Below are 16,132 nucleotides of genomic sequence, written 5' to 3' on the forward strand. Positions count from 1 at the left end.
CTGACATGCTGGAATAGCTTTGATTTATAATGCCTGCTCTTGCTTCCCACAGTGTGGCAGTGCTGCTGTTGGACTGGTGTGGACAAGGTCAGAAATCACACGACACCAGGTTATAGTCGAACAGTTTTATTTGAAAACAAGCTTTGGAGTCTGACCTAAAATGTCACTCTCCTTTACACTGACAAAATCTTTAGCTCTCTCAGGATAGTGATTGGACAGGAATATCAGGATTTACATTTGCATATTAATCAATTAAAACCTTCTAAATGTTTCAAGAGTTAACAGCATCTTGGGTTTACTTAACACATCCTCATCAGTGATGCGGCCTTTTATCATTAACTTATACATTCTGTGTCTGATACTACCTCTCTCACTGATACCTGAAGAAGGAGTGAAGCTCAAAAAGCCTGCGTTTTTAAATAAACCTGATGGACTATAACCTTGTGAGAGATAGTAGGAACTGCCAATGCTGACATAACAAAGTGTAGAGCTGGATGAACACAGCAGGCCAAGCAGCTTCATAGGAGCGGAAAAGCTGATGTTTCAGATCTGGACCCTTCTTCAGAAATGGGATTGGGAAGGGGACTCAAATAAATAGAGAGAGGGGTAGACGATGATGGAAGGTGGATTGGTGGAGAGAAGACGGACAGGTCATAGATGCGGGGATGGCGCCAGTAAAGGTGTGTGTAGGTGGGGAGTTGGGATGGGGATTGGTCAGTTGGGTGGGAGGGGCATGGAGGTCGGTGGAAAGATGGACAGGTCAAGAAGGTGGGGATCTGGCTAGCAGGTAGGAAGTAGGGATGTGGGTTGGTCAGTGAGGTGAGCGAAACGGATAGGTGGGAGAAAAGACAGACAGGTCAAGGAGGTGGGGACGAGCTGGGCTGGTCTTGGGATGAGGTCAGGGGTTGTGTCATGTGATTTCTGACCTTGCTTCCCACTGTCACACTCCCGACATCGACCATAAGTACAGGTTAATTGTCTAAAGCTGTGTAAAACTTCCACATCAGTACTCTCACAACGTTTCCAGGCTATGTTGGAAAATGCTCCAAATGTTAGGTTTATCTCACAATTAGTTGCTTGAGTGACAGATTTCTCTTCCAGAGTAATTTTCTGGTCAGGACATGTCACATAACCAATAAATGGTCATGCAGCCATTTTTGAGTCAATCTTTGTGTCATGTAAATTGTCAAACAATTTTGCCTACATTACACCAGTGTTTATGGAAGTGAAATCCTGATACAACACAGGTCCAAGATAGGTGATAGTAATTCAAAGACTTTTATCAGCCCTATCCAATTTTGGTAAATAAGACACAGTGTATAATAGGTAGATAAACATCTCTGACCATCATGTGGCCTTGTCTTTAATGTTCTGAAATACCTTGAGATTTCCTGATGATATGCAAGGTGCAATGCATTTGCAAGTTGTTTCTTTAAAAGAAATCTGAAGCTAAGGCCAAAGGATCAATTTTGTATTCATTTAAAGCCTGAATGCAGTGGACAAAAAGCATAAAGCGAACTGGCATCTGCCCACGTTTCTTACCACGCAGTGTGAGATAGTGGTAAATGTGCTCTCAAGTAGAATGTGCTCTTGAGTGGCAGAAGCAATGTGCTGTGTTACATGGTGATAGTTAACATGCAAAGGCAATCTCAGTACTTGATACTGAAAGCAATAAATGCTGGAAATCACAGCGGGTCAGACAGCATCCATGGAGAGAATCATCGAAACTCGAAACGTTAGCTTGCTCTCTCTCCATGGATGCTGTCTGACCTGCTCTGATCACCAGCATTTGTTGTTTTCAGTACAGATCCAGCATCTGCAATAACTTGGTCATACTCAGTATTTGATAATTGGGTAGGGAGGTATACTTGAAGGAGGTTTTGCCACATTCATCTGCAAGCCGCTGCAATGCCAGGCCTTCCAAATGCCAGCCTATCAAATTAAGTGGATCCTAAAGAACATCTGAATTTTAAACTGCTACAGACAAGCACCTGGAATGATAAGGTACAGCATTTGTACTTACCACGACATACATTACAGCACCTGCTTTCAGGCTGAATTTGTTCCTCGAGTGGGCAATCCAAAACTGGACACATCTCATGAACAATGGCCATTGTCCGGTTCTGTTAAGCATTAATTAGAACTATTATTCGACTCATATTCTCACACATAGAAAGAAACAGTATTAGTTCTGAAACCTCAATGGAATGTAATAAATTCTTCTCTCAAACAATTGCAGTCAATGTGGAAATCCTTTCTTGAGTACTCTCTGGTCTATCTTAAAGCAAAACTGATTCAGACCTCCCAAAATGTTACTGTATTAACCCTTTCCAAGCCTGGACACATTTTCAGCTATTGACTGATACAGACTGACTTCAATAGCATGGGTATAATTCCTGCTCAAGCTCAGGTTACCATGAAGGGCTGTCCCTCTCAACCACTGCCTTCCCCGAAGGTCACCCTCAGGTTAAACCACCACCGTGATGAGAGGTGAACTATGGTCCAGTAGGACTATCGTGACTTTACCCTTTATTGACGAATACGCTAAGTCACATTTCTGTTTAGCAAAATTCTGTCTGAACAGATTGTTATTAAAATGTTCGGCTGGATCAAAGTATACATGAAAATAAAACACGATAGATTGCTGATGATAGTGGAATATTTTTTCTTGTTCATGTGTGTCTATTTTTGGAAACATGTTCCTTCCGAGGCCTACATCATCTTATTAAATATAATACTGTTTAAATCTTCCCCTCATCAGTCCAATCTTACTAATTCTTCAAATAAGCCCAAATCATACTCACAACCTCTCTAACTACTTGTTTACACAGGTTTTCCTGCACAGATTGGGTGGAAATATACATGGGAGCAACTCCTCTGTGCAAAACACAAAACATCATCTTGTTAAATAATTTTATAATATTGTTACACAAGGTACAAAAAGGGCACATTCTCAGTGTCAAAACAATAAAATACATTGCATTTCTATTTGTACACTTGTAATTATGTGAATGCCAACTCTGTGTAGATGCATTTGGATGAAAGAACTGGCAGATCGAATGCAGCAGGAAGATTGAATCTCTTTTGAAGAATGAAAATGACTACACTCAAGGTTATTAATACATCATTTTACCCAGTTTTCCTAAGTGTACTCATGTGTCTTCAAGTAATAAGTGTCAGATAGCAAGTATGGATTAATGATGAAACAAATGCTGAAATGCTGAAGATACTGAGCAGGTTGAGCAACATCAGGTAGGCCTGGTGGTATTATCACTATTAATCCAGCTACCCAGCTGATGTTCTGGGGATAAAATTGTTTCAGAGATAGTAGGGACTGCAGATGCTGGAGAATCTGAGATAACAAGGTGTGGAGCTGAATGAACACAGCAGGCCAAGCAGCATCTTAGGAGCAGAAAGGCTGATGTTTTGGGCCTCGGCCCTTCTTCAGAAATGGGTGACGGGAAGGGGCTTTTGAAATAAATAGGGAGAGAGGGGGAGGCAGATAGAAGATGGATAGAGGAAAAGATAGTTGGAGAGGAGACAGGCAGGTCAAAGAGGTGGGGATATAGCCTGTAAAGGTGAGTGTAGGTGGGGAGGTCGGGAGGAGAGTTCTGGGGGCACGGATTCGCATCCCACCACAGCAGATGGTGGAATTTGAATACAAAAAATGTCTGGAATGTCTGGAATCTACTGATCACCATGAAATTGTTGCCGATTATTGGGAAAACACAACTGGTTCACTGATGACCTTCAGGGAAGGAAATCTGCCACAATCACCTGGCCTGGCCTAAGTGTGACTCCAGACCCACAACAATGTGGTTAGCTCTCACATACCCTCTGAAATGGCCTAGCAAGCCACTCAGGTGTATGAATTGCTGCAAAGACTCAGAGAAATGAAACTGGACGGATCATCTGGGCACCTAGGCACTGGAAAACACAACAGCAGAAACAGCCCTGTTGACCCTGCAAAGTCCTCCTCACTAACATCTGGAGGCTAGTGCCAAAATTGGGAGAGCCGTCTCACAGACTAGCCAAGCAACAGCCTGGCATTTGTTATTCTCACAAAACCATATGTTACAGACAATGTCCCAGACAGCACCATCACCATCCCTGGATATGTACTGTCTCACCGGCAGGACAGACCCAACAGAGGGCGTGGCACAGTGGGATACTGTCGGGAGGGAGTTTCTTGAGGACCACAGGTCAAACATGGACAAGGAAAACTCCTGCTGATTACTACATACCATCCTCCCTCAGCTGATGAATCAGTACTCCTCAATGTTGAACACCACCTAGCAGAAGCACTGAGGATGGTAAGGGCACAAAATGTACTTTGGGTGGGGGATTTCAAAGTCCACCAAGAAGAGTGGCTCAGCAGCAGCTCTACTGATCGAGCTGGTCAGGTCCATAACTGCCAGACTGGGTCTGCGGCAGGTGGTTAAGGAGCCAACAAGAGGAAAAACATACTTGACTTCATCCTGAGATAAGAAGGTGTAGAGCTGGATGAACACAGCAGGCCAAGCAGCATCAGAGAAGCAGGAAAGCTGATGCTTTGGGCCTAGACCTGTCTTCAGAAAACCCTTCATCAGCCTCCATTGTGTTGTGTGGTACCATCACCATGCTATATGCGACAGACTTCGCACAGAATTAGCATGGGCATCCATGGGGTGCTGTGGGCCATCAACAGCAGCAGAATTGTACTCCAACACAGTCTGTAACCTCGTCGCCCAGCATATCCCCCAATTAACCATTACCATCTAGCCAGGGGATCAACACTGATTCAAAGACGAGTGCAGGAGGGCATGCCAGGAGCAGCACCAGACATACCCGAAAATGAGGTTTCAACCTGGTGAAGCCACCAAACAGGACCACTTGCACACCACACAGCAGAAACAGCAAGTGATGACAGAGCTAAGCAATCCCACAACCAATGGATCAGATCTAAGCTCTGCAGTCCTGCCACATCCAGCCGTGAATGGTGGTGGGCAATTAAACAACTCACTGGAGGAGGAGGCTCCACAAATATCCCCATCCTCAATGATGGAAGAGCCCAGCACATCAATGCAAAATATAAGGCTGAAGAATTCGCAGCAATCTTCAGCCAGAAGTGTCGAGTGGATGATCCATCTCAGCCTCCTCCAGTGGTCCCCAGCATCACAGATACCGGCCTTCAGTCAATTCGATTCACGCCATGTGATGTCAAGAAATGGTTGGAGACACTAGATACTGCAAAGGCTACGGGCCCTGGCAACATTCCGGCAATAGTACTAAAGACTTGTGCTCCAGAACTTACCGCTCCCCTAGCCAAGCTGTTCCAGTACAGTTACAACACCGGGATTTACCCGACAATGTGGAAAATTGCCCAAGTACGTTTGTTATACAAAAAGCGGGCAATTCCAACCCGACTAATTACCGCCCCATCAGTCTCCTCTCGATCAGCAGTAAAGTGATGGAAGGTGTCAGTAACAGTGCTATCAAGCAGCCCCTGCTCAGCAATAACCTACTCAGTGACGCCCAGTTTGGGTTCCACCAGGGCCTCTCAGCTCCTGACCTCATTACAGCCTTGGTTCAAACATGGACAAAAGAGTTGAATTGCAGAGGTGAGGTGAGGTGACAGCGACAGCCCTTGATATCAAGCCTGTATTTGACTAAGTGTGGCATCCAAGGAGCCCGAGCAAAACTGGAATCAATGGATATCGAGAGCAAACTCTCCGCTGGTGGAGTCATACCTGGCACATAGGAAGATGGTAATAAAATGTGAGGCTGGATGAACACAGCAGGCCCAACAGCATCTCAGGAGCACAAAAGCTGACGTTTCGGGCCTAGACCCTTCATCGGAGAGCGGGGTGGGGTGAGGGTTCTGGAATAAATAGGGAGAGAGGGGGAGGCAGACCGAAGATGGAGAGAAAAGAAGATAGGTGGAGAGGAGAGTATAGGTGGGGAGGTAGGGAGGGGATAGGTCAGTCCAGGGAAGATGGACAGGTCAAGGAGGTGGGATGAGGTTGGTAGGTAGGAAATGGAGGTGCGGCTTGGGGTGGGAGGAAGGGATGGGTGAGAGGATGAGCAGGTTAAGGAGGCAGAGACAGGCTGGACTGGTTTTGGGATGCAGTGGGTGGAGGGGAAGAGCTGGGCTGGTTGTGTGGTGCAGTGGGGGGAGGGGACGAACTGGGCTGATTTTGGGATGCAGTGGGGGAAGGGGAGATTTTGAAGCTGGTGAAGTCCACATTGATACCATTGGGCTGCAGGGTTCCCAAGCGGAATATAAGTTGCTGTTCCTGCAACCTTCGGGTGGCATCATTGCAGCACTGCAGGAGGCCCATGATGGACATGTCGTCTAAAGAATGGGAGGGGCAGTGGAAAGGGTTTGCGACTGGAAGGTGCAGTTGTTTATTGTGAACCGAGCGGAGGTGTTCTGCAAAGCGGTCCCCAAGCCTCCGCTTGGTTTCCCCAATGTAGAGGAAGATGGTCGTGGTTGTGGGATGTCAATCATCTCGGCTCCAGCACATCTCTGCAGGAGTTCCTCGGGATAGTGTCCTAGGCCCAACCATCTTCAGCTGCTTCATCAATGACCTTCCCTCCATCATAAGGTCAGAAATGGGGATGTTCGCCAATGATCGCATAATGTTCAGCACCATTCATGACTCCTCAGATACTGAAGCAGTCCTTGTTCACATGCAGCAAGATCTGGACAATATCCAAGCTTGGGTTGATGAGTGGCAAGTGACATTACGCCACACAAATGCCAGAATATGACCATCTGCAACAGGTGACAATCTAACCACTGACTCCCCAAAGCCGGTCCACTATCTACAAGGCACAAGTCAGGAGTGTGATGGAATACTCCCCACTTGCCTGGATGAGTGCAGCCCCAACAACACTCAAGAAACTTGACACCATCCAGGACAAAGTAGCCCGCTTGACTACATCCACAAGCATCCACTCCCTCCATCACCAATGCTCTGGAGCAGCAGTGTGTACCATCTACAAGATGCACTGCAGAAACTCACCAAAGATCCTCAGACAGTACCATCCAAACCCACGACCACTAGCATCTAGAAAGACAAAGGCAGCAGATACATGGGAACACCATCACCTCCAAGTTCCTCTCCAAGTCACTCACCATGCTGACTTGGAAATATATTGCCGCTCCTTCACTGTCACTGGGTCAAAATCCTGGAATTCCCTCCTTCAAAGCATTGTGGGTCAACCCACAGCAGGAGGAATGGAGTTGTTCAAGAAGGCAGCTCAATACCACCTCCTCATGGGCATGAAATGTTGGCCTGCCAGGGACGCTGACATCCCACAAATGAATAGAAAGCAAAAACTCTGCGGAATGAGAAAAACAGTTAATATTTTGAAATAGTAGGAACTGCAGATGCTGGAGAATCTGAGATAACAAGGTGTAGAGCTGGATGAACGCAGCAGGCCAAGCAGCATCAGAGGAGCAGGAAGGCTGACATTTCAGGCCTGCCTGGCCTGCTGTGTTCATCCAGGTCTACACCTTGTTATCTCAGTTAATATTTCGAGTCTAGTTTGAGTCTTCTTCAGTTCAGATTCGAAATGTTAACTTTGATTCTCTCACCATAGATCTGCAAGCTTCTCTCGGATTCCCTGTGCTGGTGTCAGATTTCCACTATTCATAGCAGTTTGCTTTTAACTGCATTCACCACCTTTAGCTTAGTCTTGGGTGGTCTGGGAATAAGCTCAAGACAATTGGGCTTGGCTCAGTACGGGCTAGGCTGAGTGTTTCTGGCTGAGCACAGGTGGAAAAAGCCTTTCCTTGTAAATGCAAATATAACAATCATTGAACCATGAGTGAAGAAAGTCAGCACTTCTCAGGCAGGGATGATCTCTTGCACTTCTGTTCTGTCACCCACCTTACTCTTGTCGACAACTTTTACTTGTTCACTCACAGGATGTGGACATGACTGGCTGTGCCCAGCATTTATTGCCTATTCCTTGTTGCCCTTGGGAAGGTGGCAGTGCACTGCCTTCTTGAACCACTGCAGTGCATGTGTGTTGGTTGACCCATAGTGCCCTTAGTGAGGGAATTCCAGGGCTTTGACCAAGGGGCTCTGAAGGAATGGTGATACTTTTCCATGTCATGATGGTGAGTGGCTTGGTGAGGAATTAGCGGCTTGTGGTGTTCCCATGTATCTGTTGCCCTTGTCTTTCTGGATGAAAGTGGTTTTGAGTTTGGAAAGAACTGTCTGCGGATCTTTGGTGAATTTCATCTTGCAGATGGTACACACTGCTGCTACTGAGTGTTGGTGGTGGAGGGAGTGAATGCCTGTGGCTGAGGTGGCAATCATGCAGGGTCTGCTTTATCCTGGCTACTGTAAATCTTGAGTGTTTTTGGAGCTGCATTCATCCAGGCAAGTGGGGAGTATTCCCTCACACTCCTGACGAGATAACTGAATGATATCGCCGCCTGCTCAATGCGTCTCATACAGCAATAAATCAATCCCACAGTCAGTGGAGAAAATTAAATCAACTAAAGAGCATGGGTTACCCGACAATTGTCAATGTTTGGCTTTCCCTCTGTCTACATACCACATTCCACTAGACAATTTCACTTCTTTTTTTAGATATGACAGGTGACTACAGAAGCAGCAAAACACTGTATTGATGGGCTCTGAGAACACTGTGTAACTTGTGATCCATTACTCTTGTCATCACCGAAGCAGTGACTGAGCCTTTTATTACTGCTGTGCTTCTGAGCATTTCATATGAAAGGTACTGTAAAGGATCACATAGGTATTACACTGGACAGAGTCCTAATTGGACCTGTATTGATGACCAACTTCTGAAACTTCACCTGAACAGTACAGTGAAGAAACACTGTGGTAAGTGGACATTTTCTGAATCATCCTGCTCACAGGTATTGTAGCACATCTCTAGAGCAGGTGGCACATAAACTCCTGGCTCTGAGGTAGGGACACTGCCACTGTGTCACAACAGCCCTATTGATTAAGTTTACTATAAGCAAAAGTTGACTTTACTCTGGGCCTTGAATAGCAAATTCTATCTGCTTGTGGTAAACACAACACAAATCTGACCAATTCTGCTTCATGTCCCTGAGTGACGTTATAGGAGTTTATAAAATAACGATGGGTATAGATATAATTAAAAGTGGTTGTCTTCTCCCTATGATTGAGGATTTCAAGACTAGGGGGAACATTTTTGAGATAAACATAGAAACATAGAAGTTAGGAGCAGGCCATTCAGCCCTTCGAGCCTGTTCCACCATTCTTGACAATCATGGTTGATCGTCCAACTCAATAAACCCATTTTCTCCACATAACCATTGACCCCATTCACTTTAAGTGCTCACTCAACAGCCAACATACCTTTGCACTCAAAGAGCTAAAGAAAGAATGTTATAGATGCAACTCTGTGGCCATTAATTTCCTGATCTTGCATGACCCAGGAGCTAAATGGTTTTCAATTGAAGCTGCACTCTGTTCAGGTTGTTGGGAGATTATTTCCTGAATTAACTTCATTCATAATGATTAGTCAAGTCAAATAAGGCATCTTATATGAAAGCCTAGCCGTGTAACAATATTTTTCATGTTTTTATGATGTTTGTGGTCCTGTAATGTTGGGATTTTTCAGCTAATAATCACTACTTTTGCTGCATGCCAGGGTCCAAGGTGTGAGATTTTAATCTTAAATAGGCTCTACTCTTGAGAAGCAAGGGCCTAGTGGAATTGTCACTGCACTGTTAATCCAGAGACCCAGATAATGCTCTCGTGACCTGGGTTCAAATTGCACCACAGGAGATGGTGAAATTTGAATTCAATAAAATATCTGGAATTAAAAATCTATTGATAACCATGAGCCCATTGTCAATGGTCAGGAAAAAACCCATCTGGTTCACTAATGTCCTTTAAGGAAGGAAACTGTTATTCCTATTGACCTGACCTACAGGTGACTCCAGACCCACAGCAATGTGATTGACACTGGACAATTAGGGATGGGCAATAAATGCTGTCTGGTTAGCGATACCATCATCCAGTGAATAAATAAAGGAAGGGAATCAATCATTGGCCTGCTGTGTTCATCCAGCTCCACACTTTGTTATCTCTTACACTCTGAAATGTAGTCAATTTGGAACTGACGCAAAGCTGAGAGTCTCAAGCCCCTTCCATGGTGGAGATGCAGAGCCAATTGTTCTCCCAGTGGGTCTTTAGTCTATGGACTTCTACTTCGCGGAGATGTGTGGAGACTGGGTCATTTAATTTTAATTTAATTAAATTTGTCACAGACAAAGTGCGATAAATAAAAAAGGAATTCATAGGTAATATAAAGGTCAAACCAGAAGATGGAGTTGAGACCACAACCAAATCAGGCATCATTTTTCTGAATGGCAGAACAAGACTGAACAAGGCCCAAGTTCCTACATGATAAACCACAAGGGAGGTCTCGCCGAGTGCAGTCAGATTTGCAATGATGTGTGGAAGGCAATGCAAGAAAAAACAAAATAACAAGACCTGTTGAAAAGCAGGGAAGGTGTTGGGGAATTCTGCAGACGACAGTTTCTAATTGAACCCAAAAAGAACCAACAATGAATTTTTAAAAAGAACTTCTTGTTGACCTCCTTGATAAAGATGATGAATTATTTGTTTCTCACCTGTGGAGCTGAATTCTGATCGCAATGCATGCAGCTACCATTACTGCGACTTTCAGAGTCAGTTGAGAATTACAACTCAAGTGTCTGAAGAGCGAATAAGTATTAACTGCCATGAATTTTTAAACAGACAGCATAATCTCATTGTAAGGGGTTGTACACTTAAGACAGAGATGAGGAGGATTCTCAGCTCAGAGGTTTATAAATCTGTGGAAGTCTTTATGCCACGGAGGCTTGTCAAGCGTGTGTCATTAAATATATTCGAGGCTCAAAATGCAGTTTTTTAATTGGTCACGGAATCAAGGGTCGTGCAGAAAAGTGGAGCTGAGCATTATGAGGTCAGCTATGAGTTCATTGAATGGCAGAGCAGTCTCGATGGGCTGAATGGCCTACTTCTGTTCCCGTGTCTTATGATCTGTTGTGTTTTCACATGTTTCACAGTGATGATTCTGCTCACTTGAAATAAAAACAGAAAGTGCTGGAGAACCTCAGCAGCCCCAGCAGTGTCTGCACAGGGACAGCTACTTCTACTTCTCTCTCTGATATTGCTGTCAGACCATCTGAGTCTCCCAAGCACTTTATGCTTTATTTCAAAATTCCAGCATCTGCTGCATTTTGCTTTTATTCTGCCTATGTATTAGACATTTCGAAACCTACATTTGATCTTGTTCCAGAAGCCAGCAAACTAGAAGCCTATTTTGTTCCATACATGACCATTTTTTTTGGGGTGGATTAGTGATGATACGGAATATTGTCACCAGTGTGTTTATAAGCAATGCCTAGCAACTGAAGGCAATCTCAAAGAGCCGAGATGTGAGAGATGACCTCATTGAAAGGTACAGGATTCTAGAAGGACTTAACAGGGTAAATGCTGAGAGGATGTTCCCCGCATGGGAGAGTCTAGGACCAGAGGGCATAGTCTCAGAATATAGGGATGCCAATTTAAGCGCGAGATGAGGAGGAATTTCTTCTCTCAGAGGTTGTGGGTCTTTGGAAATCTTTGTCACAGAGAGCTGTGGGGATGAAGTTACTGGAAGTTTTAAGGCTGAGATACAAAGATCCTTGGGCGGTGAAGGAGAAAGAGCAGGAAAATGAGCGTAAGGAATGTTGGATCAGCCATGAATGGTGGAGTAAGCTCAAGGAGGACAAATGGCCTGCTTCATAGAATCCCCAGAGTGTGGAAACAGGCCCTTCGGCCCAACAAGTCCACACCAACCCTCAGAGCATCCCACCCAGACATATCCCCTTAATTGACACATCCCTGAACTCTGGGAGCAATTTAGCATGGCCAATCCACTAAGCCTGCACATCTTTGGACAGTGGGAGGAAACCGGAGCACCAAGACGAAACGCACACGGACACAAGAAGAATGTGCAAACTCTGCACAGACAGTCGCCTGAGGGTGGAATCAAGCCCAGGTCCCTGGCGCTGTGAGGCAGCAGTGCCAACCACTGAGCCACCGGGTCGCCCTAAGGGCAGAGTATTACAGAGGACTTCTGTTCCTATTTCTTATCATCTGAAGTATGTTTCTCAAAGGATCCAACAGCTGGTTGCAGTCTGATCTTTGTGAACAGATCCTGGCCTGGATTGTTGAATTAACATTTTCAAATGTTAACTGTTAATATCTATCGACCAGGTCGAACCTACTACCAGTGTCCATGCATCACCGCCATTCCGCTACCGTCCCTCCACCTTTATCTGCAGCTCCCCCTATCCCCACACACAGTCCTCAAGAAGGGTAATACCCAAAACTTTGACTGCTCCTTTCCTTCAGATGCTGCCTGGCTTGCTGTGTTCTTCAGCCTCCTGTTTATCTGCCTTGGATTCCAGTATCTGCAGTTTTTTTTTGCCTCTTGACTGTTAATTGCCCAGAGCTAACTTGAAATACTTCAATGAAAGTATACTACAGAATCAGAGTACAATAAAAGAATACTTACTCTACACTCCCGGCAGTTGGTTTTCAGCACTTGCTGGCCTTCAGCAAGCTTCTGACCCCCATAGAGACATACAGCTACAGAATCAAACAGAATAGGTTTTGTGTTATATGTAATCTGTCAGTTTCGAAGAAAGAGCTGCACATAATCACTCAGGTGCTCCATGAGGAATGGATGTTACAAGTACCGAACAAACACTTAACAACAGCAGTGTATTAGCAACAGGGTCCAAAAATAGTGACTCATATGAACAATAATTATAAGAATGAATTCCCGCAGGAAATAATTTATGAAAGGAACACTTCAACATTCTGTTTCAACACAGCCCATCAGATTTTCAATGCTGTGCATGAATAGAGGTCAAATTGTTCAACTGTGCCACTACTGAATGACCTCAGTTCAAATCCCAGACTTATTGGACATTCACACCAGGCTTCTCTTAAAAAGCACTTGTAAAGATCCACCCTGTATGGTGGAGGATAGAAGGGGAACACCAAGCTGACAGGAGGATGAAAAATATAATTACAAAACACAAGCCGTTGGTTAGCAAAGCCATGTTTCACCACTCCAAACATAGCAATTACCTGAAGAACTACTTTTTTTCTGTCAAGACCACAGACAAATCTGTAGACGTTTAAACTGATGAACAGTCATTGGAATTGAAATGTTAACTCTTTCCACAGATGCTGGCAGACCCACTGAGTTTCTCCAACAATTTCTGCTTTTGTTTCAGACCGTCCAGCATTCACAACTCTCTGATTTATTTTAACATTTTAAACACTTCACTTGGAGGTCCAGAACAACTGACAAAAATAACAGAAGCCTTGATTTCCTATCAGAGATAGTAAGAAATGCTGATGCCAGAGTCAGAGATAACACAATGTGGAGCTGAGGGAGCACAGCAGGCCAGGCAGCATCAGAGGAGCAGGAAAGCTGACGTTTCAGGTCAGGACGCCTTCTTCAGAAATGGGACCCTTCTTCAGAATTTCATATGCCTTCTCTTCCAAGTGGTTTCAAAATATGGTCTGTCCTCCACAAGGATTTTGACACCTGATTTGGGTTAAATTTCAGGGTAATTCCTAGACACTAAGATAACACATAAAAAACTCACTCTGTTTATGATTTTGTTTCTGTGATTCCCTGACCAGCTTCAGACACTTGATAAAGTCCACCACTGAATGTAAGCAAATACCAAATCACTTGATTGATCTCTACTGTGATTAAAGTCAGACATATTCCATACAGTTCTGCCACTGAACTATAAAGGAGCTGCCTTCCCCAAACAGATAGCAAGGAGGGGGGAAAGCCATAGAGAGGAGGCACAAAGTTATTGATCAGCCAAATTCCTTGGATTTGAAAAACAGAATCCTTATTGAAAGCTTATAGATATGAATACAGCAATTTTAATGAATTACATACCGTAATCAACAACAACTTGCATTGAAATAGCACCTTTAATATCATAGTGTGGCTCACCGAAGCTTGCCTACACAAAAATTTGATAAATGCCCAATAAAGAAACATCAGAATAGGCAAAAGAGGTAGGTTTAAAGGAGATTCTAAAGGAAGAGTGGGTCAACTTTGGGAGTTCTGGATACCCTCAATGCTCTGGGTGATAAGATTTTTACCTCAAATCCTCTCGAAATTTCCTGGTATTTAACATAAAGTTGTACCCTGTAGGTACTGACCCTTATTATAAAGGGAAAAGTTACCTCTCACCACCCCTGTTTATGTCCTTCGGAACTTTGTATACCTCATTCAAATCCTTCCTCAGTCCAGTTCTGATTAATAGGTCACTAGATTCCAAACATTAACTCTGTTTCTCTCTCCATAACCGCTGCAAGACCTGCTGAATTTTTCCAGCAATTTCTGTTTTATTTGTTTCGAATCTTTAGCTTCTGTATTTCTTTGTTCTGTTGTCTGCCACAGTCTTCTCTGCTTCAAGGGAAGCAGTCCCAGCCCTTATAGTCCCTCTTCACAGCTGAATTGACCCTGCCCAGATAACATCTCTTCTGCACCCTCTTCAGTAAAATCACATCCTTCTGATAACGTGGCAACCAGAACTGCATACAAGTGCTGTCTAATTAACACTGTATACAGCTCCATTATATAACCTTCCAGCGCTAATGTTCAATACCTTGACTGATAAGGGCAAGTATCCCTTCTGTTGTCTTGACCATCTTCTTTATCTGTCCAAAACACAAACAGATTCTAAACAAGGCCAGACACCTAATATGCATTGTTTGACCTAAAATGTCACCTCTCCTTTACACTGATAAAACCCTTAGTTCTCTCAGGACCGTGGCTTTAAAGGAATTCAGGATTTACATATAGGCACTAATCATTTGAAACCTTCTACCTGATTAAAGATTTAACAGCATCTTAGGTTTGTTTAATACAACATGATCAATGGTGTAACCCTTTAACCTTTTACTTATAAATTCTGTGTCTGATACTACCTCTTTCAATAACACATGAAGAAAGAGTGAGGGTCAGAAAGTTTGTGTTTTCAAATAAACCTGTTGGACTCTGACCTGATGTTGTGTGATTTCTCACCTTGTCCACCCCAGTCCGATACCGGCACCTCCATCTGTAATAGGCCCTTGACTTGAATGGGTGGTTAAAACAATGAAGATTCAACTGTATTTCTGTTGCTAGAAGTGCAGTGAAGTTACAGTGAATGACTGAGGGCAGCTCTGCAGGGGTTTCCCAGTCTCATCAGCCAATCATACCAGGACTGCCTTGTGGAGGAACTGACTACTTAGCTCTCTGTCCTAAAATGACAGTAGGAATTCTGTCGAAGGTGGAAGAAGAGCTGATCATCTAATTTTATTTGTTCACAGGATCTGGGCATCACGAGCTAGGTCAGGAGTTGCCCACTCCTGACTGTCCACACAGCAGTTAAAGGTTAACCACATTTGTGGGTCTGGAGTCACATGTAGGCCAGACCAGGTAAACATGGCAGATTTCCTTCACTAAATGCTGTTAGTGAGCCGAGTGACAGTGGTTGCATGATTAGCTTTTAGTTACAGATTGAACTCACATTTCACCACAGAATGTGTGTGTGTGTGTGTGTGTGTGTGTGTCTGTGTGTCTGTGTCTGTGTGTGTGTGTACGCGCGTGTGTGTGTGTGTATGCGTGTGTGAGTGAGATGGGGGTTTCATTGTATGTCAGGGTTGGGATGGGGTGTGGTACAGTGGTTGAACCCATGTCCTGAGAACAAACCATGCAAAAAATCTCACATCCTCACACATACGCTAATATTGATGCAGGATTCCACTTTCGTAAAAACATAGAGACATAGAAAATAGGAACAGGAGTAGGCCATTCAGACCTTCAAACCTACCCCACCATTTGATATGAACATGGTTGGTCATTCAATTCAGGGCCCTGTTCCACTTTCTCCGCATATCTTTTCATCCCTTTAACCATAAGAACGTATACCTAGCTCCTTCTTAAAAACCTATAATGTTTTGGCCTCAATTGTTTTCAATAGCAGAAAGTTCCACAGGCTTACCCCTCTCTATGTGAAGACGTTTCTCCTCATCTCTGTCCTACATTACCCATA

At 44.1% G+C, this 16,132-nt stretch overlaps 1 protein-coding gene across 6 annotated transcripts in view; it reads right to left on the reverse strand.

Annotated features, from left to right (window-relative positions):
- The window catches only part of LOC125459556 (protein kinase C-binding protein NELL1-like), an 858,388-nt gene that overhangs the window by 597,840 nt on the left and 244,416 nt on the right, over positions 1-16,132 (reverse strand). For all 6 annotated transcript variants that reach the window (XM_059652179.1, XM_059652176.1, XM_059652181.1 and 3 more), the window contains 2 exons: positions 12,568-12,641; positions 2,024-2,123 (listed from right to left, as the gene is read on the reverse strand). In XM_059652179.1, coding sequence (XP_059508162.1) covers positions 2,024-2,123; positions 12,568-12,641 — 174 coding nt within the window. The remainder of the gene's footprint in view (positions 1-2,023; positions 2,124-12,567; positions 12,642-16,132) is intronic.

This window comes from Stegostoma tigrinum, chromosome 17 (assembly GCF_030684315.1).
Source record: "Stegostoma tigrinum isolate sSteTig4 chromosome 17, sSteTig4.hap1, whole genome shotgun sequence".
Lineage (NCBI taxonomy): Eukaryota > Metazoa > Chordata > Chondrichthyes > Orectolobiformes > Stegostomatidae > Stegostoma > Stegostoma tigrinum.